Source organism: Rhinolophus sinicus, linkage group LG01 (assembly GCF_036562045.2).
Source record: "Rhinolophus sinicus isolate RSC01 linkage group LG01, ASM3656204v1, whole genome shotgun sequence".
Taxonomy (NCBI): Eukaryota; Metazoa; Chordata; class Mammalia; order Chiroptera; family Rhinolophidae; genus Rhinolophus; species Rhinolophus sinicus.
Genome location: NC_133751.1, coordinates 166,170,831 through 166,195,868, shown reverse-complemented (window position 1 = coordinate 166,195,868; position 25,038 = coordinate 166,170,831). Strand labels below are relative to the sequence as shown.

Here is a 25,038-nt window from a genome sequence, read left to right as displayed (position 1 = left end):
GAAACAGAGTCGTGGTTACCAGGGAATGGGGATATGAGATGTTGGTAAAAGTGTACAAACTTCGGGGGCCGGCCCGGTGGCTCAGGCGGTTAGAGCTCCATTCTCCTAACTCCGAAGGCTGCCGGTTCGATTCCCACATGGGCAAGTGGGCTCTCAACCACAAGGTTGCCAGTTCAATTCCTCGACTCCCGCAAAGGATGGTGGGCTCTGCCTCCTGCAACTAGCAATGGCAACTGGACCTGGAGCTGAGCTGCACCCTCCACAACTAAGACTGAAAGGACAACAACTTGAAGCTGAAGGGCACCCTCCACAACTAAGATTGAAAGGACAACAACTTGACTTGGAAAACCATCCTGGAAGTACACACTGTTCCCCAATGAAGTCCTGTTCCCCTTCCCCAATAAAATCTTAAAAAAAAAAAAAAAAAGTGTACAAACTTCCATTCATAAGATGAGTAAGTTCTGGGGATCTAAAGCACAGCATGGTATTATCATTAATAACACTGTACTATATTATATATAATAGACTAGATCTTAAATGTTCTTACCACAAAAAAGAAATGGTAATTAGGCCTTGGTGAACACTGTGATCAGTTTGTAATATATGAATGCATCAAGTCAACAAATTGTGTACCTTAAACTTACAATGTTTTATGTCAATTTTATCTCAATAAACCTGTAATAAACGTTAGTTTCCCTTAGTTATATCCATACATTAACCTGTAACACAAGACTTACCTATAATCCCAAGAATCAAATGCAGCAGTTGACAAGAACTCAAAAAAGTTAACTGTGTTAACAATGTATAACTTCAATCTAAATGATGCACTTGGTACAATTATTCTTTTGCATTAACACCACAAATATATTCATAGTCAAGTCTAAAGGACTTCTGGGAATGATGAACACCTCTTATCTCCAAACAGTACCAAACCAAAACTACACCTTCAATGGAATCAAAAGTTAAAAGATTCAATTAAGTAAAAACTACAATGCAACAATGTGATTCTGACTAAAGAGAAAAAATATATAAGGTGACCTAAGGATTTCAAAATTCTTAACTCTTTAAACATACCATACAACTTGAATCCCTTTATTTCATTTGGACTCAAATTTAGAAACCACAATTAATCTAATTTAACCTATTTATGTAGCCTTTCCTTCAGAAAAAATGTTTCAGATCACCTCAGTCTAATAGATTATTAGACTTTAATTAATCTATTTATTTCAAAATATTATCCTAGACCCAAATAGAAAACAAGATGCTCAAGAATGACTGCTTATTTCAATCAAGTTAACAAGTTACAAAACAATTTAGCAGCCAGAAAGCTTGAGAAACGAATATTCAAATATTTTTTAAAAAGCAATCAAATGATGACATGCAAATCATTAGCTCTAGAGAAAACAAAGGTATACGTAACGGAAATAGAATCCCAGTATACTACATAACTCAATCCTATAGATTTATCTGACTTTTAAAACTGAGTTCATGTTTGGTGAAAAAGAGAATACAAAATAAATCACTGAAATGAACGTCAAACTGCATCCATGCTGTAACACGTTTAACAATTCTTTTTCCTCATCCTCACAGATGTATTTAAATAATTGGTACAACACATTTCTAAAATGTGGGTGATTTAAAATGAAACACTCCATTTTGACAAGTGTCTGCTTGTCAACTAACTTATCAACTATCTCGTTAGGAAATAAGCAGAAGCACACAAAAGATACTCAAATAAATTTAGTTCTTACTACAAAGATATGCCTTTAATACACAAACAATAGTAAAAGTCATTTTAGTATAAAATCTGAAGCCAATTCAAATTTTTTTATGTTCTGTATTAACATTAACAAGGTAAAACTTAGTTACTTTACATCATGCAATAACCTTCAAGCGAGAAATTAAATGAAGGCTCAAAATGAGACAACCATTATGACCTTTAAAAATAAAACAAATCAAAATTAAGTCTCAAATGAATAAGCAATCTAATTTTTGCCCTGTCAACTACTCTGAAAAACATAATTACTTATACATAATCTAAAACTATTTACATAAATTTAGCATAATTGCCCCCCACCTTGTTAATGTTTAATTGCTCCACTGATTCCACTTCCCTTTCAATCAGACTTCTGGTACCCACATGCTATACTTTATAAGATGAAAATAAAATGTACCTATCAAAACCACATCAAATTGGACTCTAATGTGTCTCCCTTGGTAAATCACAATTCAAACTCTTCACAAGATCAGATCACAGTGGAGGGCAAAAGACCTTATTACTCTTTATGAAAACATCCTCAATTAACGAACAGATTCAATTATTTCAAAATAGACCACTGGCCTAAATGAAAACAAAAGAGATAAAAGAGTGGTAAATTTTAAACAGATACATGGCATATGAAACTTGGGAAAAAGAATTTCCCAGCAGTGTGGTTACCTTCTTACCAGTAAAGAAGTAGCACAATGTATAACAAAGAATTTGGCCTCAGCCCAAAGACAAGTCTGGCCTTTGTCAGGTTCCTGGGAGGGAACCTCTAACCCCTAGGAATTTCCCTAGCAATAGGAGTATTTTTGTTATTCATGGCAGGCCCTCAAGTGCACTAGATAGTTTATGTTAACAAACTAACAGTTTATGACTCATGGTGGGGACAAGTCTCACCATAAGGAACAACCATATGATAAAAAGAATGGAACTTGGAGCCATGTGATATCAGCCCATCTCTGGGCAAAGGAGGCAGCTAGAGTGAGTTTAGCCACTTGATCAAAGATTCAATCATATTTACATAATGAAACCCCAATAAAAACTCTGGACATAGAGGCTCCAGTGAGCTTCCCTCGTTGGCAATACTCTGTGTAGTGCCATATATCAATGTCTTGAGGGTGATATATCACGGAAGCTTTGTGTTTCAAACCCTTCCAGATTTTGCCCTATGCATGTTTCTTTGGCTCTTATTTGTATCCTTTTGCAGTAATAAAATTGTAACCATATGTATAGTACTTTCAGGGGGTTCTGAGTCTTTCCAATAAATTACCAAACTTTAGGGTGGGTTTGGGAACCCTGAATTTATAGCCAGTAGGCCATAAGTGAGAGCAGCTCTGGGTACCCCTAAACTTGCAGCTGGCATCTGAAGTGAGGGTAATCTTGTGGGGATTGTTTCCTTAGACTTCTCAGTTTAACAATCTGATTGTACCCAAAAATCATACTGAACAATGGACACAACATCCAATAAAACATGGTTAAGTAAACACTATTTCATCTCTAATGCCTTCAAACACCCAATGACAGTCATTCTAGAAAGTCTCAGGTTTTGGAGACCACAGCAACTATGAAAGGTGTAAAAGAGGCTGCTGGCTGAAATCAAGAAAGACTAGTTTAAAGTGGGTGTGATAAAGGATGAAATGGCAGGCCCCTCCACATCTTAGGCAGCCAGATGACTGTCACTCAGCCATTCCACCCCCAAGAGACCAAGGACTTAGTCTTCTCTGAGGAAAAGGAATCCAAACGGCTCAGGAGTCAATGAGTCCAATCACAGTGGAGAACAACTGTAAGGCGAGTGATTAAGTGAAAATCTGCGTATTGAAAAGGAGACTTCTCCCATTCTATATGAAGAATACCAGCTTAGACGTTAAGGCTGAGTATCAACAAATTCTTCTTTGGGAATAATTGAAAGAAAAAAGACCTACATATGCTAAAATCAGATTTTTCCTTACAAAAATCTAGCTAATTGCCCAGTTCCCTTACAGTGAAGCCCAGTAAGAGACAAATAGCTTCTCACCACCAATTTTCCCCTTCCTGCCAATATTGATGCACACACATGCACAGGTTCAAAGTAGCTTTGGAGTGCCTCGTTCAGTAAATATCCCTCCACCAAGAAAGACAGAAGAGGTAGAAAGAAAAAGAAAGAACTAGAAGAAAACAGACAATATGAGCAGGAATAAAAAATAAAAAACAAACATTAATCTCACTGGTAAGATATTATACCCATGAAACAAGAACAGGATGCTATATTTTTAAGTATATTCAGAAAACATCAACAACAAAAAAGATTCCTGGAAATTAAAATGACAGAATAGAAAAATTATTATATGAGTTGGAAGCTGAGATTGAGGATCACTCTCAGAAAATAGAATATACATATAAAAGAACGCAGGGAAGAAAAAGTAGAAAAGTCTACAGTGCTCACTTACCATCAGAAGGAATTCCTGAAAGAGCGAACAAACAACAACAAAAAGAGCAAGAGCAAGTACCAAATAAATACATACAGGGAAGTTTCCCAGAACTAAAGGGAAGGATCCATCAATTAATTCCCCAGCAAAACAAATTAAAAAGTCCCACACAAAGGCACGCTTATGGAATTGAGAACACTAACCATACAGGTACCTCCAATTTTCAAAACCAGGCCACATACAAAGACTCAGGAATCATCACCGCAAATAACTTCCACGGAACACTAGAAGCTAGGAGACAATGGAATGATGCCTCCAAAATTCTGATGTAAAATACTATCCCCGGCCAAGCTGGCAATCCAGTCGAAAGACAGAAAAAAAGCATTTCAGACATGAGGTCTTAAATTTCACTTCCCTGAAGTGAAGCCTTCTTAGAAAGCTACTCAAATATATTTCTTCACCAGAATGAGGAAATAAGAAGAAAACATGTTATCTCGGAAAAATACATCAACTCTAGAAACTTGCTAAGGCAAGTCCTAGGATGATAGCTGTAATAGGAAACAGCCACAGAGACTAAAAGATATTCTCAGTTTAAAATAAACAAACAAAAATTGTTTTGAAATTATGCTTGAGCATTTAAAAAAAGATAGATGCATATCATAGCAACAGAACATTTGCTTAAAATAAAAGAAACAAGTGACACATAGAAAATTTGACAAATGGAAAAACAGGAACAATTACTAACTAAAGAAAAATTAAAATTTTACAGAAAGGATATATTATAATATACTACTTGGTTCAGCACTGACAGTGCTTATATAGTCATGATAATATAAACACTGACAAACAAATAAAGTTTAATTATATTCAGATAATGTGGGGGAGATAATATCTTCAATTACCTTAAATAGAGCAATACTAGAAACTGAAAATCAAGAATTAGCAATATAATCATACATGGCCAAGCAATGGCCCTCCAAAATGACTACATCTTAATCCCTGGAATCTCATCCCCAGATCCTTAATCCCTGGAACCTTACCTTATGTGTCAAAAGGCACTTTGCATATGTGATTAAGGATCTTCCGATGGGAAGATTATTCTGGTGGGCCCCCCATATATCCACTAGTGTCCTCACAAGAGAGGGAGGGAGATTTTGCTACAGACAGGTGATCTGATGATGGAAACAGAGATCAGAGTGATACACTTTAAAGATGAAAGAAGTGGCCAGAAGCCAAAGAATACAGGTGGCTGCTAGAAGCTGGGGGGGGGGGGGGGGGAAGAATTCTTCCCAGAGCCTCCAGAATGAACCCACCCTACCAACACCACCTTTGACTTTAGCCCAATAAAATTGATTTTGGGCTTCTGACTCCTACAACTGTAAAAGAATAAAGCTGAGTTGTTTTAAGCCACTAAATTTGTGATAATTTGTTATAGTAGCAACGAAAAAATGAATACAGCATCTCATTTAGGAAGTAAATTCCAAAAGGAAGAGCTCTAAGATCTGACCTGGTTAGTTCTGGAGGAATAAAGCTAAAGACTGCTGCATTTCATTGTATTTAAGTACATACTATTTGATTTTTTAAACTATCCTTATTATTTTGACTAAAAAGTAAAATATTACCCCCACTAAAACTACAGACCACGCAATGGTACTATGCCTAACCTGGCATGAAACTAAATAAATGTTGGTGACTAATTTTTAAAAGTCTCTATGGTAAGCAGAAAATGGTCCCCCAAAGATGTCCATGTCCTAATCCTCAGAAGCTGTGAATAAATTACATTACGTGGGAAACAGGAATTAAGGATGAAGACAGAAGATTGTTAATCATCTAATCTTAAATTAAGATTATCCTATAAAGGATAATCTTAATAACCCAGTAAATCTGACATAATCACAAGGGACCCTAAATGAGGAAAAGAGTGATATAAGGACTCAACTGCCCATTGCAAGCTTTGAAGATGGTAGGAAGCCATGAGCCGAGAATCCTGGGCAGCTACTATCATGTTTCCCCGAAAATAAGACCTAGCCGGACAATCAGCTCTAATGCATCTTTTGGGGCAAAAATTAATATAAGACTCGGTCTTATTTTACTATAAGACTCGGTCTTATTTTACTATAAGACTGGGTCTTATTTTACTATAAGACCGGGTCTTTATCATATAAAATATAAATATAAATAAATATGATAAAATACTGGATCTAACATTAATTTTTGCCAGTCATCTGTGCCATAGTAATCACTTTGCTACAGTCATCACTTCACCTTCTCCTCTGCATGTCTCTCCATTCTGTCCGATTTCTCTCTGCGTCTCTCTTCTAAGGACACTTATACTTGGATTTAGGGACAGCCAGGTAATTACCAGAATTAACTTCCCCTCTCTCCTTAACTGTCTAAACTCTCCGTGAGAGCTCCTCCTCTCGGGATCCTTAATCTTGTATTTTGGCCACCTACTAATATTCACAAGTTCCGGGTATTAGGATGCAGATGTATAATCTTGGGGCCACCATTCAACTTACTAACAGCTTAAATGCATCAATCTACTCAGTCAACAAACATTTACTGAGGTCCATTTACACCCACCTCTGTGATGGGTAAATAATGAAGATACTGAAGGAATCTGTGTCCTGAAGGAATTCATAAACCAGTAATGGAGAAAGATAAGAGCTGAGCAGAGAGAGCTTTATAGGAGCACATACAAGGAACATCTAACCCAGATCAGAAAAGAAAGTATCAGGGCACCGTCCCTCAGATAAATTAGCCCCTTTCCCACCCTTCCAGGAACACAGTCAAAACTGAGCTACCAGCATCAACAAAAGCAGCCCAAAAGTGCTATGGTTTAATCATCATACTTAATCTGTTAACAACATGCTAACACGAGGATTTTAATTCAGCTGAGCTTAAAGTAAGGAATTACCCTGGATTATAGGTATCCCCACCTTTTCGCAGTTTCAGTTTGTGCTACAACTCTTTCCTTTTACAAAAGACTTATGTTAGTACCTGTGTTTGCTAACCAAAAGAAATCTGGAGGATTTCACTTTTGTAAAAAAAGGTGAACATTGAAAATAGCGTTCAACATTTGTTTTTCAGCGAGCCCTTAGAGAGGCAGCATATACCCGAGGAGCAGCAAGATCACACCTCCAAGCTCCTTTCCTGAACTACATTCAGCATCTCAGCAACAGCTGCCATCGCTTTGAACTGTGTCTGCGAGACTATGTGCTTTATTTCGATTTATTCTGTTCTCCGCTAGCAAGATGTATTCTGAGATACATAATCGCTTCGTTACTTTAGGCCATTTCAGATTTCAGGTTTCATAGGAATGCTCTACTGTTCAATAATGGGGGAAAACTGTAATCCACTGGGCCAAATGTAATAAAATGAGCCCTTAATAGCAGCAGATGGCAGAAAAGGCAAGTTAGAGAGATCCAGCAAAGAAGGAGGCAAGAGATTCAAAGCATAAAAAAGGACTTATCTGCCATTTGTTCTTTGAAGATAGAAGGGGAACTACAAGCCAAGGAATGAGCGCAGCCTCTAAAAGCTTGGAACAACCTCCAAGCAAGTCAGCAAAGAAACAGGTACCTCAGTCCTACAACCACAAGGAACTGAATTTGGCCAACAACCTGAATGAGTATGGAAGCATTTCATCTCCAGAGCTTCCAGAAAGGAACACAGCCCTGCTAACACCTGAGTTCTAAAGCAAGGAACCAAGCTGTGCCCAGACACCTGACCTATAGAAACTGTGAGATAATAAATTTGTGTTGTTTCAAGCCACTAAGTTTGTGAAAATTTGTTATGGTAGCAATTTAAAAGTAATACAGATTTTGGTATCACAAGTGGGGTGCTGCTATAACAACTAAAAATGTGGAAGTGGCTTAGGAATTGGACAGTGGATGGAGCTGGAAAGAAATGTGAGGAGTATGATAGAAAAACACCTACATAGCCTTGAACAAACTGAAAGTAGAAATCTAGACTGAGGACACAGCAAGTGAGGATTCCTGACTGAAGAAATCTGGATCTGGAGGATAGAAAGATCTAACTTGTCATTGGATACTGCTTTTGTTATTCATTCTGACAATCTCTGCCTTCTAACTGGCATGCTCACTACGTTTTTGTTTTATATATTTGTTGACTTGGTTCATTTAAAATCTACTCTCTTGCTGTTGTTTTTGTTCTGTATTTTTGTTGTTGTTCCTCGTTTCCTCCTTGCCCAACTTCCTTTATATCTAAGCCACCACCATCTCTCACCTGCATTAATGCAGTAGCCTCCTTTCTGTTCTCCTTGCTTCTACCCTTGCCCTTACCCAAAAGTGTATTCTCATCACACCAAGTCTCATTCTATTTGTTTTCCACCATTTCTGGGTAAGAACCACTTGTTACAATGATCTATAAGACCCTGTAATATCGGCCTCCATTTTTTCTCGGATTTCATTTCCCACTACTCTCCCCCTCACTCACTCCATTTGACACTTGCCTTCTTACTGTTATCTGAACACCCCAGACACACTCCCATCTCAGTGCCTTCGTACTTGCCATTTCCTCTGCCTGGAACACTTTTCCTACTTCCCTTACTTACGGTAGTTCTAGTTTTTGACCAAATGTTACTTTCTCCTCAACTATCTGTAGTAAGCAGAATAATGCCCCCCCTCCAATGACCAAGTCCATATCCTTCGAACCTGGGAATATGTTACATTACATGGCAAAGGAGAATTAGGTTGCAGGTGGAATTAAGGCTGCTAATCAGTTGTCCATAAAATAGGGAGATTATCCTGGATTATCCAGAAGAACCCAATATACTCACAAGGGTCCTGACAAGAGAGGTGACATGACTACAGAAAAATCATCAGAGATGCAAAGTTGCTGGCTCTGAAGATGAAGGAAGGGGACCACAAGCAAAGAAACGTGGGCAGCCTCTAAGAGATGGAACATTCAGGAAAACAGATTCTCCCCGGAGCCTCCATAAATTAACACAGCCTTATGAATGCTTTAATTTTTAGCCCAGAAACCCATTTCAAACTTCTCACCGCCAGAACTGTAAAATAATACATTTGTATTATTTAAGCTACTTTTAAGTTTATGGTGATTTTTTTATGGTAACAATAGAAAACTAATACACCACCCTATTTAAAACTATATAAGCCCTCACCTCCTACTCCCCCTTGCTGCTCAATTTTCCTCCATAAAATGTATCACCTTCTAACAAACTTCATAATTTACTTATTTTACTTACAAGTGTAAATTCTGTAAATAAACGTAAGCTCCATAAAGGCAAGGTTTATCTATTTTGTTCAGTTTCTCAGGGCCTGGTACATGGGTAAATGCTCAATTATTTGCTGAATGAACACTTGATAGATTATAAATATATGAATATGTAATAAGAGTTGTACTGATGATGATGCTGATGGTGATAAAAGAATACCATTAATCTTTAAAAAAATCTAGATATAACCAGTGGCTGTTTATAGTTAATGACAGATTTATATCTACGAATACCTCTCAAAACACCTTTATTATTCAGTCTCCATATTCTTCCCAATTGCAACAGCTCTTTATTAGTTTTTAGTAACTTAGGAGACACTATTAAATATATAATTTTTTTAATTCTTAATATTTTGAGTAGAATATCACATCTTATCTTTAAATTCAAAAAACAATCAATATACAAAGTATTTCCTTCCTGAAGGAAATTACTGACATTTGAGAACGTCTCCAAGTTTGGGGGGAAAAAAATTGGCAATTATCAACAAAGGTCTTATATTCTCTTCATTCAAAGAGTAGAGAACAGTCCTTGGTGTTAAAAAGGCATTGCTTACCTGTTCCAGGAGTAGTTGTCGTTACTCCAACAAGAGGACTCTGCATTACTGACATGTTTAGCTACATAAAAACAGAAGAAAGTGTTAAGGTAAAACTGCAAAGTTCCACCAATAACAAACACAATAGGTATTGAAAGCCTTCACTGAACAGACAACTGAATGTCTACCAGGTACTACAGATGCCTATAATCAGCTCACTATCAAACAGTACTCCCTAATTTCTTTTTTAAATTGAGCAGTATTAATCTAAAACATGCTAGACCCTTAGCGTATTATTTGTTTAAAATAAGTAATGTTACATTACATAAAAAGGCATTATTTTTAATAGAAAGTAACACTGCTATTTGGTTTTAGTTCCTAAGGTACAATATTTGAAATAACACAAATAATGGTGATTCTTAAAACCACCAAGCTCACACAGAAAAATAAAAAGATGGCAAGATTTTATTTTAAACAGACATTTACAAACCATGAAATACTATAGATTTAAAACAATCTACACAATAAAAGACAGCATATCTCTGCCTCTACTAGTAGAAAGTTACAAAGCAAGAATATTACCAATACTGTTTCCTTTAAATGTGAGAAAATTGAAGATTACAGTAAAAATCTTTCTATAAACAGATAATAGTATCAAATCAAGAATGCAACACTCTTTCTCTAGAAGTAAATATAAATTCTATTAAGAAATCCTGATTAAACTAAGAAAATCTAAAATCTTACTATTATCTAACAACCAGAATCAAATGTTGAAAGAATGTCAGGAGAAATACAAAATGTATCATTCAATTCTTAATGCCAACATCTTTCATAAATAGAGAGGTTGAGCAAAGTCTTGGGATGCAAAATTAATTTGGGCTTTAATCTAATAATAATATTCTTACCAACTTTCAAGTCAAAAACATTCTCTACAAATTATGACTCATAAGACTTATATTTTGAACATAGCAATAACTGTAAACTACCTTTCTTTCCATGTATCATCAGAGGAATAACGAAAACTAACAAGTTTATAAGCCAGTGATTCTCATACCAAACTAAACATCAGATTTGCTTACCAAACTTAAGAAAAATATTCCAGACGAGAATATTCTGGATTTGTTAAGTCTAGACCAGGGGTGTCCAAATTGCGGCCCGCAGGCCAACTGCAGCCCATGATCCATTGTTAATTGGCCCGCAGCAAATTCCAAAAATATATTTAGTTTACTTAAATAAACCAGGTGAGGCAATACGTACTTCACCTCAAGCGAGTGGCCCGGCTATTCGTGTATTTTACCGCATATGGCCCTTGGTGAAAAACGTTGAAAAAGTTTGGACACCCCTGGTCTAGACCACCACTATCCAAATATAACACAAGCCATACTGGCAATTTTAAATTTTATAGACACATATACCTCAATTAAGTACAGCAGTAGCCACATTTCAAGTATCCAGAACCACACTTGGCTGGTGGCTACTGTATTGGACAGGCAGGAAGGTCTGCAAGTGTTGCAAAGAGAAGATAATCTGTTCAACACAATGAATTCATTTTGCTTTGATTGACAAGTAGGCTTACTATGCCAGGGATATCAAGCCTATAAATAATCAAAATTTACTGAAAGATGCTTTCTACTATTCTTCAACTTTCCAACAACTATGCTATATTTGACTTAGAGAAAGACACAAAACATTTATCCAAATTAAACAGCAGAAATGCCTTTATACAAAAAAAATCATCAGTTTAACTGACATACTTTATAAGTCCTAAGCACAACAGTGGTAGGAGAGAACACTTGTGACTACAAAAGCTACTAAACTTCTACTTAAAAATAAAATCCATAGCACCTTCAAAGTGACAATCAAGAGTTATCACAGTAATACTAGCACAGGATGGCCGTTACAAACACAAGCGCTAGATTTAGGGCTGCCTGGGTTGAAAGCCTGGCTCTGCTAGACCAGCTGCCTTACCCTTGACAAATTACTTAAACTGTGAGATTAGGGCCTGTGCACCATAGGAACTTTATAAGCATGAGACACGTTCTTGTAGCAATCAGGCCCATCGAAGCAGAGAATCTCTACCTTGCATACTCTACGAGTGAAAATGACACCATCAAAACACCTACACCAACCAAAACTTAACATCACCATCAGAACACCGACATCAGGAACATACTAAACCATCATAAATCATCAGCTCATAAACATGCAGGAGGCAGTGTTTTTAGTAAAGTAAGTAAACAGGGAACTTAGATCTAAAAGGATAGTGGTCTTATATTAATAAAAAAATTCCTAAAACAAAGATCTCAAATCATTACTAAGTACCCTAGATCTGGAAAAAACCCTGAATTTTCATTTGTTCTTTCACAAAATTATGTACAAATATTGAACTTTTTAAAGAACTGGTATAACTTAAACAATAATTATTTCTACGTGTTTATTAAGTAGGTTAGGAGAATGGACAGGTGAATAAGGCATACCTACAGAATCCATAGAATTATCTATATGAGAAAATAATCTGGAGTTCTATTATATTTTTAAGTACATTTCATGATAAACACAATTTAAGTAGATTCTATGATAAATGTCCTTAACGCTTATTTTGTGCAACAAAGTTACACTAAAATAGACCTCAGGGAAACATTTCAAATTACTGACCCTCACTAGATAGCCGAATGTGAAATTATTAATTGTGGATCATGAATGAGGGTATGTGTATCACCTGTCTTCTTGAAGTTAAAGGTGTTGATCCAAGGCCTGGGCTGGAAATGTCATCATATATACTTCTAACTGGTGGAGCTCCAGTTTTATCTTTATGAGCTGGTACAACTGGTTGTGGTGGTGACCCACCTACAGTGTATAAAAAATATAGTCAGGTGAGAAAAAGAAATCTTCCATCTTTCTGATAAGATTTTTTTTTAACTTATATTTTTAAAATATTGACTTAAACTCTTGTCTCCTAGTGCGTCTCAAACTTTAATACATATGAAAGTCACCTAGGGATCTTGTTAAAATTCAGATTCCGATTCAGAATGTGTAGGGTAGAGTCTGAGATTATGAATTTCTGACAAGCTCCTAGTGATGCCAATGCTGGTGATCCATAGCCCGCACTTTGAATAAAAGATTCCAGAATAAGTAAACAGAAATTTCAGTTTTTAGTAAATACATGTAACTTTTGCTTGCTCTACAAAATGCTTAACATGTCAATACAAAACTTGACCCTATTTCTCACTTGAAAGTAGGTATTAAAAAGCTTCAGTTTGTATATACTTTAATGAATATAATCCCCTAATGTGGAATTTGTCAAAATGAAACAGATCCCGTTCATGTTTCTCACAGTAAAACTAGATTTAAGTACATAATAAAGATATAAGGACCAACTTTTAGGAACATAAAGATGTCTTTATTAAGTCAGAGAATCAGCCATGCCAAATAGTGAAGCAGCCCATGCCCTCTGTAAGACTAACGTCTGAACCTAGACGGTACAGCATAAGCTATTTGGAGCACAGGCTATAGAGCGGGACTGACCTGGGCTTTAGACTCCTGCTCTGCCACTTAATAACAAGTGAGCTTCAACAAGTTCTTTATTGAATTTAGCCTAAGTTTCCTCTTTTGAAAAATAGGGATACTACTACCTATCCCTTAAGATTGATATAAAAGAACGAAAATAACAAAATATTTAGCATACTGCCCGGCTCATAGTACTCAATATATTGTAGCTAAAATAATAACACATTCAAAATACATACAAAACAAAAATCTGTCCAGAATATTTTAAAGTAAATTACTTCAAATATAATTTATGATAATTGTACCTGATCCATCCTATATACTTACATATAAATATGTGTGTGTGTGTGTGTATGTACATACATATATATAAAATAAACCACTTTAAACAAAACAATACTTTAAAGACAAAGTAAGAAGAGTTTACATTTAAACATCTACTGAAAGGGTATTCGCTCACATTTGGAATCGCATCATTTTTGTACCTAATCCTCACTACTCATAGCCAAAACTTCAAAGTTATCTTTTAAAACATTTCTTTCTTAAAGCATCCTGTAAAAGATACATGTTGCATTTAGGTAACATTCTGTGCTAAATATAACAATTACATATATAACAATTACATAAATATGACAATTACATATTTATGTCAAAAATTCCAGTTTGTGAAGACCTTTCACTAAACACACTGCAAGTGGGAATCTTAACTCACTCTGACTAGAAGTAGAATTCATAGCTACAAATTTTCAAATTACACTTCTTTTGACTGAATATTTATTATTATTACATTTAAGATGAATTATTTAAACTAAATTCAGGTGAAGTTAAACAACCATATTTCTCCCCACCCCCCATATACACACACACTTTAACACCTCTGAAACAGGAGTAATTGACAAAAAATGGATCTTGGCACTGTAGCATCTTTACTGTTTTTCTTTCTTAGTGGTACTCAAAATCACTGAGTTTTACAGTCAGTGGCATCTTAGATTAGATGAAATGCAGTAAGCACATTTTTAATGCGTGATTCTTTGAATTACAGTACAGTGGTCCCCCCTTACCCATAGTTGTGCTATTTGCAGTTTCAGTTACCCTCAGTATGAAAATATTAAATGGAAAATTCAAGAAATAAACAATTCATAAGTTTTAAATTATGCACTGTCATGAGTAACATGATGAAATCTCTCATTGTCCAGCCTGGGCTATGAATCATCTCTTTGTCCAGTGTATCCATGCTGTACATACAGTACAATAAGATATTCTGAGAGAGATCACATTCACAACTTTATTACAGTATATTGTTATCATTGCTCTTTTTTATTATTAGTTATTATTGTTAAACTCTTAATGTGCCTAATTTATAAATTAAACTTCATCATAGGAAAAAAAATTACAAAACACAAAAATTTCTTAAAAAAAAATTTAAAAAAACTTCATCATAGGTACATATGTATAGGAAAAAATACAGCATATACAAGGTTTGATACTATCAGTGGTTTCAGGCATCCCCTGGGGGTCTTGGAACATACCCTCTGAGGATAAGCAGGGGGAATTACTGTAGTTTATATCCCTTACACCTCTATTCCAAGAGTCTTAAAATAAAAAAATAAAGCCATTACTTAATTTTTTAATTAGTAAATGGGTTAATAAGGTGAAAGTTGCACCATTACTCTTCTTAAAATTCTAGTACATGTACTAATAGTACTATGAAACTATTTTAAGCAATTTACATACCTCCAAGTAAAGGTGATCTCATTTCCATTACTCCTACTGACGGGCCACTGATTGATCGAGGTTGTGGAGTTACTGGAGCTGGCAAATCCCCCATTAAAAATCCAGGTAAGAACTGGGCATTAACCCCTGGCTTTGGAGATGTGGGTGAACCCAGCATCATTGGTTCAGATCCTAAATGAATCAAAAAAATAAAATAAAGAACTTTAATATTATACTATCTAACAAAAAGATGTAAGAATCTAACATAAATAAATTTGGAAATGTAATCAATACTGTTAAATACTGTAGAACCAGTTAAACTTATTATTTTAAAAACCAATAAAAATTATTGCTAGAAAAACATGACTATTTTATTAATCTCTGACTGCTATTTTTGTGAGCATTATTTCACAGGTTTAAGAATCAACACTTATTTTTAAATAAAAAAATTTTTATTACATAAAAAAGAAATCCCTAATACATGCAGGAAAACCTCTTTGCATTTCTGGGTCAGATTCTATTATGTTAACAACCAAAAATACGGACAGGGTGTACCAGTTACTTACACAAAGTCTTAGCATGTCAAACAATGGGTTTAACTTGCTATATGTCACATTTTTTAAATCCCCACACATAAAAACTGTAAATCATTTTTGGAATGAAGTGAACTCATGCACACAGAGCACATATGAAATAATAGTAATGATTAGCATCCCAACTAAGAAACATATTTAAAAGATTTGCAAAGTTTACTTTTTGGATCATTTTTAAAAAATCATTCATTTTAAAGTTAGGGATAACTTTCAAGCTTCCCTGATATAACCAATTTTAAAATAGCTGATACTTCATAATCATCTATTGAAAATTAATCTTCACAATTTATAGGGTAGTTATTATTATTCCCATTATGAAGATAAGGTAGCCATTACTTACTCTAACTTCAGAGCAAAACAGCACAGTAAGGAAAATATGGGCTCTAGAGTCAGAGACCTCGGTTCAAGTCTCTCGGCATCCACCCATAGAGCTTTGATTGCAATTACAGTAAGTAAAGCACTTGACCCAGTGCCTAATATACAGTGAATGTTCAACAAATATTAATTATTAATACAATGGTATTTCATAATAGCCAAAACTGAGTGACTAATGTATATATGCAAATTTTACAATTTCTGCTCATGAAAATTTAATTTTTCAACTATGTGACAAGCCTGAATGTGATTCACAGCACTCAGAAATAGCAAACGTTGTGCGTATTATTTATATTCTTAACTACTCCTTAACCTCAAAACAGCCTCAAAAATTTGTTTCTTGCATCCAAATGCTGTCAATTATTTATTCTTCCTCTTATTTCTTGTTATTAACCTAGATATTTAAAATGCAAGTGTATAAAATAGGAAAAAGGTAAAGTAATTCAGGAAAAAGATAAAGCAAGCAGAAATACTATAATTACATTGTAATTATTTTAAAGTGCTAGTTACTATGTTACTATGGTACTATTACATATTTCCGAAGAACATACACTAAAATCAAACCAAAAGTCTAAACAAAAGCGTTTTCTTAACAGATATTAAAAACCCATAGTAACAAATAAAAAATTTTAGGTACCACCGACTACCTTCACTCTCCCATCCCCCAAAAGAAAAAACATAATATGGCACCGTGTTTCCCCAAAAATAAGACCTAGCCAGACAATCAGCTCTTCTGCATCTTTTAGAGCAAAAATTAACATAATTATATTATATAAGACCTGGTATTATATTATATAAGACCCGCTATTATATTACATTGTATTATACCTAGTTTTATATTACTATATAAGACCCAGTCTTATAGTAAAATTTTTATTAATATTTTATATTAGCATTTATATTAATATTTAATTTATATTCTATTTGTGTTGATATTAATTTATTAATATAATAAAGAATTTTATATTAATATATATTAATTTTTGCTCCAAAAGATGCATTAGAGCGGACTGTCCAGCTAGGTCTTATTTTCGAGGAAACACAGTAATTGTAAGAATAATTAAGTCAAGAAAAGTTCTGATACATCTGGACATATATTTTGATACTGTACAAAGCACCAGAGTGACGGCACAAAGGACTCTTTATCAGACTGTCACTGATGACCCTTCAGGCTAAATTTCACTTAAAGAGAAAGCTATGTATACCAGCGGACTTTGCAAGTCTTCCAATTCCGTTTCACAGTATGTATTTCTAAATATCTACTGTGCCTTCTTACTCAGCTACAACTGTTTGTTGAAGTCACCCTTAGTTTTAACATACAATTAGGTGCTGGGAAAATGTTTATTCATCACCTAGAATATCTGAAATATGTGGACTTGAACAATTAATATCAGCTAATGTCACAGCTCTGACCAGGGTCAGGTTTATTCACATTTGCAACGCCAAGAAATACGCACTCCAAAATGTTTTTGAATAGCAAACTGTGGAACTGGAAATGAATAGTTTTCTGATCACTAAAATAATACAAAACATAAATACTTAGACCAACATCTGCACATAAATATAAATATAGCAGAGTATCTCCACTGACATTATGCATTTAGTGTTTTATGACTAATACTAAAACAGTTCACGTTATTCTATTCTCAAAAGAAACTTATTTTGCACAAAACATGGAAAGCATTATATATACCCTTCCAATCTAAAATAAAACTTCATTCTACAGATACCGCACTTGCTTTCTTTTCCAAACTCTGAAAGTTGTAACCTAATTTTCAAACATATGAAAGTAGACGGTTTATTTTCTGTTGCTCTAAAGTATTCGACGGTTCTCACAAGTCCCAAAACTCAGCAGACAAAAAAGAAGTCGACGTCCTGTGAACTTTTAAATTTTTTTCAACGACACATTTCAGCAATGCTCCCCATTATATGAAGGGAATGAATTTTACAAAATTCGTTACATGACTGATTTGAGAAAAAGACCTCCTACAATAGCTGGTCACTTTCCCAAGATGAAGGCAGGGAAAATCGTGAGAACTCCTGGCTTCCTATTATGGCCAGAATCTCAATAACTGTCATCACCTGATTAAATAAGTGTGGCACGATTCAAGCGTCCAGTAATAACAGGTTCCTTTGGCAAACCCAGGAGAGGGCAGGAATCAAGCAGGAACCAGAAGCCCAGGTGACCAAAGAGCAATGGTCTGTCACCACACTCCAGGGTTCCGCCCACTCACGTGTACGCCCACAAATCCCTTCCCACCGACGTTTCCCCGGATCCCGAAACCCAGCGTCTTAGGGGGTCTCGGGTGTCGGCAGTTCTGCCCGGCGGGCGTATGGGGGCACAAAACGGCTCAGTCAACACTCGGCGGCCGTTTCCTCAGCCTGCACAGGGCCCGCAGCTTCCCGAGCCGCCCTGGAAGCGTCGGGGTGGCGATGCCTCAGCAGGGGGCTGACTAGGAACTTGGGAGCGAGCCAAAGACGACCCCTCCGCCCCTGAAACTAGCTGACCAGAGCCTGATGACTACTGCCTTTCACTTTGGCCCGCGTCCGGGCCTACGGCGTGAATCTCAGTGCCAGAAAAGAGAAGCACTTTTTCACTCACCCAACGTGGGTGCCTGGGGTTCCACGGCAAAGGCTGCCATCGCGGCGGCAACTACACTTAGCTTGGGACCTTCCCGATTTTCAAAAATGGCGGAAACTGTCCCCACGGGTAGGGGCGCGCTGCCGTATGGGGTTGCGTAACTTCCGGATATGCGCTTACGTAAGTTGTGGGCACCGGAGCCGTCATTTTGGAGTAGGGCAACGTCTCTGCGCAGACTCCGGGGGTTTCACCGGGTAGGTGACGAATCTGCTTTGAAACTAGTAGGGCTGTGGGAATGCTTTAGCTCAAGGTTTTATAATTAGCGCGAGTTTACCCAGTGCTCCGTCATCTGTCAGCTTTTCCAAGTAACACCTGAAAAAGTCGGCTTGAAGAAACAATTGGTGCCGCTTTCCAGTATCGATTTCTGGGTTTAGTACGTGAAGCTCCATTCTCAAAGCTTGTTTTCTATCATCTCCGCCATTTTCAAACACATTGTGTTATATAAGCACAATTTTACATTAAAGCATAGCATATATTTGCTGTTTTGTTACATATTAATAATACGAAAGGTAGTAAATACGAGCCCACCACACAGCGGAATACTGTTGTGCGGCTTCCTATCCCAGCCGGGCTTTCTAGGGTATACAGTTTTGCTCAATTACTGATTATAAAAATGACATGTATGTGTTATGGGATATTTCTGGCCCATACCAAACTCAGTATCCTCCAAATAACCCACCATCCTCCCTCACTGTGTTCTCTGGGATTTCCTGAAATCTCAAATGTGGCAAGAAGTTTGTAATTTGAATCACAATTCCAGCACTCACTGGCAAGTTCCCAGAGATAAAAAATTAAAACCACTGACAGATGAATTGACTTTCTTTTTTATAGGTCTGTAGGTTGAACTGTGTCCCCCACAAAAGATATGTTCAAGTCCTAACCTTCAGTACATACGAATGTGATCTTATTTGGAAATAGGGTATTTGCAGATGTAATGAAGTTCAGATGAGGTCATAGTGAATTACCATAAATTTGGCTGTTTAAACCAACATAAATTTACCTTTTACAGTTCTGGAGGCCAGAAATCTGAAATGAGTCTTAAGGGGCTAAAATCAAGGTGTCAGCAAAACTGGTTTCTTCTAGAGGCCCCAGAGGAGAATCTGTTTCCTTGCCTTTTCTAACTTCTGGAGGCTAACTATATTCCTTGGCTTTTAGAGGCTCTGTCCTCGCCCTTCAAAGCCAGGGGCATAGCATTGATCTCTCCAACACTGCTTCTCTCTGCTTTTATTATCACATGGCCTTCTTCTTCTGTAGTAAAATCTCCCTCTGCCTGCCTCTTATAAAGACATCAGTAATTATATTTAGGGCCTACTCAAATAATCCAGGATAATCTTACCATTTCAATGTCTAGTAGTTCTGATTAAATTAATAATCAGATCTGCAAAGTATCTCTTGCCATATAAGGAAATATTCATAGTTTCCAGAGATTAGACTGTGGCTCTTTGGGGGCTGTCATTCAGCCCCACACCCAGCAATCGGCTTTTCAGAACTAAGGTACCAAGAAAGGTTCACTAATGAAGGAATTCTATATAAATTACGATCTAGCCTAACAGGAGATCATGCACCCGTTAAGAGGATGGATTTGATATTTGAGTGTCTGTATTGACCTAGAAAAATTTTCAGGATGGATATACTAAAAGAAGCAATTTTAAAACATTTATACGGCACCATTTTAATTTAACAACAAAAAGTATAAAAACAGTGCAACAGGATGGCTCAGTTGATTAGAATGCGAGCCCTGAACAACAGGGTTGCCAGTTTGATTCCCACATGGGCCAGTGAGCTGTGCCCTCCACAACTAGATTGAAGGGCAACGACTTGAAACTGATGGGCCCTGGAGAAACACACTGTTCCCCAATATTCCCCAATAAAAAACTTAAAAAAATATCAATTAAAAAAGTATAAAAACAGAGAGAGATGCTTATTTAAAAAAGAAAGAAGTTAGAAAACTTTTGTGCCAAACTATTAATGGGAAAGATGGAGTGGGAAAGGGGTTTGTAAATTGGAGGTCTCAAGAAAGCCTTTTAATTTACATAATTTTTAGTGGTTAATTGTAGGTGTACTTACTATTTTTAGTATTATTAAGATTAAAATATTTTTATTTTAAGAAGGTCACTTTCCTTTCTTCACTTGCATTTCTAATTCTATGCTTTCAACTGTCTATTTCCTTATCAAGGTATAAAGATGCCCAGTTTGTTCTACCAAAAATCTTCCCTAGAACTACTTTTTCTTCTAGCCACCATGCACTAATTTCTCTCATATTTCTTCTCTTTTTTTCAAGATCTCAAAAGAAGGGTCTTACAGAGTTTAGTCTATTTCTCTAACTTCACCATCTTGTTTTTTAATTCATTACACACTGGTCCTGTGTAAATCTGAAACTACTGACCCCCCAACTATCTTTCTCCTAATTGCCTTATTAGGTCTGTATCCTTGACGTCTGCAGTATTCAACAGCTTTGACAATCTATTCATATATATATATGTTTTCCTTGTTTTGGATGATGCTACACTTCCTATTTCTCCTCATAGTTTTCTACTCTTTCCCTGGCTTTTCCATACCTGATCCCATTTTATTGTAACCTGGACATAGTATTGTTAGTGAAGCCTTTGTCCTCTCTCTCTTCCTCAATTCTTTATGGTCTCCCTTGAAGTCCTCGTTGATTGTCACAACTATGCAAATAATTTCCATTATTGTATGCCCCTCCTCTATCTAAAGCCCAATGATAATTTTCCAAATGCTTGCTGAACAACCTACTAGCACATGAAACCTCAAAGACAAACTCATCTTATCCCTAAAACTTGCCCCATTCCAGTTGTCCCTTTCCTATTAGTCTTTTAGTTACCAGAAATTAAAATCAGTATGTTATAGCATTATACTACATACATTTTAAAGTCAGACCTGAATTTAGAGCCCAAATTTCCCACTTAAATCCCGAATTACATGGATTGATATTAAATCTTTGTAGATTTTACTTTGTGTAAAATAGAAACAATACCTGCTTTAAAAAGTGGTTATGCGAGGTACAGTGCCTGGTCCCCTTTGCTTTTTCTGGCTTCCACCTTCCCTGCCATCAAATATTCAGATAACAAGTCCTATTCTTTTTCTCTACTTAACTCCTAGAGAGTTGCAGTCAACCCTTAACATCGTCCTGTGTTCAGTCTCTCCCACCAAATCTAAAATACCACTGGCCAATTCTCCCTTCTCTGTACACATTACCCAGCTGTCCGAAAACCCTCGTGGATTTCCTTTTCCTCTGCTCCACAGAATTCACATGGGCAACACATGCCAACCAATAACACCCCTCATTACACTACATACATTTTCACTTGGGCAGCAAGGGAAGGGAAAAATCAGAATCTCTCAGGGTGTAAGGTGCTACAGACTGAATATTGGTGTCCCCCAGAATTCATATGTTGAAATACTAACCCCAATTTGATAGTATCTGGAGGTGGGAACTTTGAGGGTGATTGAGTCATGATGGTGGAACCCTCATGAATGAGATTAGTTCCCTTACAAAACAGACCCCAGGGAGTTCCTTCCCAACCCCCTCCTCTGCCATGTGAGGATACAACAACAAGACTGCCATCTATGAACCGGAAGCAGACTCTAACCAGACACTAAATCTGCTGGTGACTTGATCTTGGATTTCCCAGCTTCCAGAACTCGGATAAATAAATTTCTGTTGTTTGTAAGTCACCCAGTCTGTTGTATTCTGTTATAACAGCCGAAATGGACTGAGACAGGAGGCAGGAGGATCTCTTTTAGAGATTTCAATAGGCACCCCTAATGGGAATACACCTTGTCACCTACCTTCACCTAGGGTGGTTGAAAACCCTGGCCTTAAAAAGTAAAGCTTTTCAACCTTCTGCTCCAATCAATTCTCCCATTATAGCCCTTTACGAACCTTCAACCTGTTGTGAAAGATCTCCACATCATATTCTTGCTCACAGCAATCCCCTTGCCTAGCACCTCTTTGCTTCCCACCCCAATTTGCAAAGTCCTGTCCATCCTCTAAGTAGCAGCTCTTTTCTGCCCTCAAACTTGCCCCAGCCCTGCCAGCCCATTTCAGAATGTACAACATATTACTTCTGCAACTCATTTGCTGTAAGATACTTGTTTTATAAGTTTTCAGTCCCACTAGATAGGTTTTCTTGAGGACAGGGACCTTAACTTGTTTTCTGTATTTCTATCAGTATTCAATAAATATATATTGAAAAAGTAAATGAATTAATGACAAGCTCTAAATAAATATTGAATAATGGGTAATTATCTGACATAACTTATTTGATGAAATTTTGCATGTTTTCAGATTTTTAAAATTAAGGTTTTGTACATTAATTCTATTAGAAGTGCTTATAGAATTAATGTACAAAACCTTAATTTTAAAAATCTGAAAACATGCAAAATTATATTTTATATAATTTTATAATATAATTATAAATTTTATAATATAATATAAAATTATATTTTATAAAATTATATAATATAATTTTAATTATATTATAAAATGAACACCTGTTTGTAGTTCTAATTATTTATCCTTTTTTGTTAAAATGATATTCTCATAACTTGGCTTATCTTGAATGAAAAGCGTTTGTATGGCATGATTTTACTTTTATATGTTTCTTGTTAAACTACAATCTTTAGGAATATTGCATGTTCACCATATGCTTCTGTTCATGAATATTATCTTAATTACAATACTTGCTTTCCTTTCCCTTATGAACATATTAAATAAAATATCATATAAAGTGGAATACCTGTTCCCTTTTTTTATTCTGGCATAAGATTTCATCAAAGTGCTATTATTGTAGACCATTGATTTGTCAAACTTAGATGGGGAACTCTTTCTTTAAACTAATTATTGTGCAGTACTTAATACATACCACAGAACTGCTCTGGTTGGGGTTTAAAATAAAAACAGGGAGAATGCAAGCCCCACTAATTCAGGGTTCATATACCCTAAACTGTCTACTGACTATCACACTTCACTTGAATGGAGTATGTAGGGCCAGAGCATCCAACCAGAAAATTAGCTCTGGGCTATATATATTTCATCTTTCTCCTAAACTCAAAACAAAATTTTAAACAGTTGGATATATGTGAAATCTCAATTTTATTTATTTTCAATATATTTGATATATTCACAGCCAAACTACTTGTGTATCTACCATATATACTGAATACTCAATCTATTTATAAATGTCTGTTAATAACACTATTTGTATGTAAAAATCAAGTCAACTTGTTTGTCTTAAATTCCTACCATCCGTCTATTTTAAAAATAAAAACCAAGATTTTTTTAAAAATTGAAGTGAAGAAAAAAGATATCCACCTTTAGTTAGACTTTAGTAAAAGGATGGAGTTTTTCACCTGCGGAAAGAGAGCAAGGAGAGGGAACATCCTATCACTCATGTTCTCATCATGTCAGCCTTTGGCAACTGGTGTAGCACGGGCTGTTAGTCACTTAGACTGTGATGTCACCTAAAGCACACAGAGGAACCATGACTTTGTAGGGCCCAAGGACAAGTGATCTCCAAAAGAGCTTTGTGGTGTTTAAGTTGTAGGGACGGTGTACAGAAACATACAGATCCATTAGTTATTTGCATTATTTGACCTCTATAAATAATTATGACCAAAGGTATGTCTTTATAAATTAAATGTTACGTTTGGAAATTTATGAGATTTTTCTAATCATTTCATCACAGTAAATAACTGTCAGAAAGGGGGCAGCCAAACATCAAAGGGAACAGCTGTTTAGCTGATTCACCTGTTATCTTTCAATCAATTAAATGGTTCTTATCACGTGTTGGAAGTGAAAAAGTAACATCAGAACTTACATAACTTGGGGAGACATGCATCAGCGTTTTGTCTTCCTTCCTTCCTTCTGGAAGAAGCAATTTTTGAATGCCTGCTATGGGATACACCTAGTACAGATAAACAATATAGTAAAAACCTCTGCCCTCATGGTGGGCTCAAGTTTTGATGGGAAAAACAACAAGTAAAATATGTAGAATTTTGGTGATAAAATTAGGGCAATGCCATAAATAAAACAGGAAGGTAGATAAAAGTGTTAGGGATGGGAGCAATTTTAAATAAGGTGTTCAGGGAAGACTCAGAAGGTAACATTTAAGCAAAGATCTGATGTTTCTGAGGATAAGTGTTCTAGGTAGAGGGAACAGCAAGTAATGAAGTGGGGGCCTTGATTATGCATTTTCAAAGAATGGATAGCCAAGGGGCCAGTTTGGTTGAA

General features: G+C 36.1%; 1 protein-coding gene across 2 annotated transcripts in view; it reads right to left on the bottom strand.

Annotated features, from left to right (window-relative positions):
- NUP35 (nucleoporin 35) overlaps window positions 1-18,902 on the bottom strand; it is a 31,931-nt gene extending 13,029 nt beyond the window's left edge. Inside the window, exons 1-4 of one of the 2 annotated variants that reach the window (XM_019752843.2) lie at window positions 18,747-18,902; window positions 15,198-15,368; window positions 12,676-12,803; window positions 9,978-10,038 (exon numbers count right to left, since the gene is read on the bottom strand). In XM_019752843.2, coding sequence (XP_019608402.1) covers window positions 9,978-10,038; window positions 12,676-12,803; window positions 15,198-15,368; window positions 18,747-18,786 — 400 coding nt within the window. In that variant the 5' untranslated portion in view covers window positions 18,787-18,902. Of the gene's footprint in view, window positions 1-9,977; window positions 10,039-12,675; window positions 12,804-15,197; window positions 15,369-18,226; window positions 18,320-18,746 lie in introns of those variants that run through there. The other variant, XM_019752844.2, reaches the window with a different exon arrangement.
- Window positions 18,903-25,038: the final 6,136 nt, after the last annotated feature.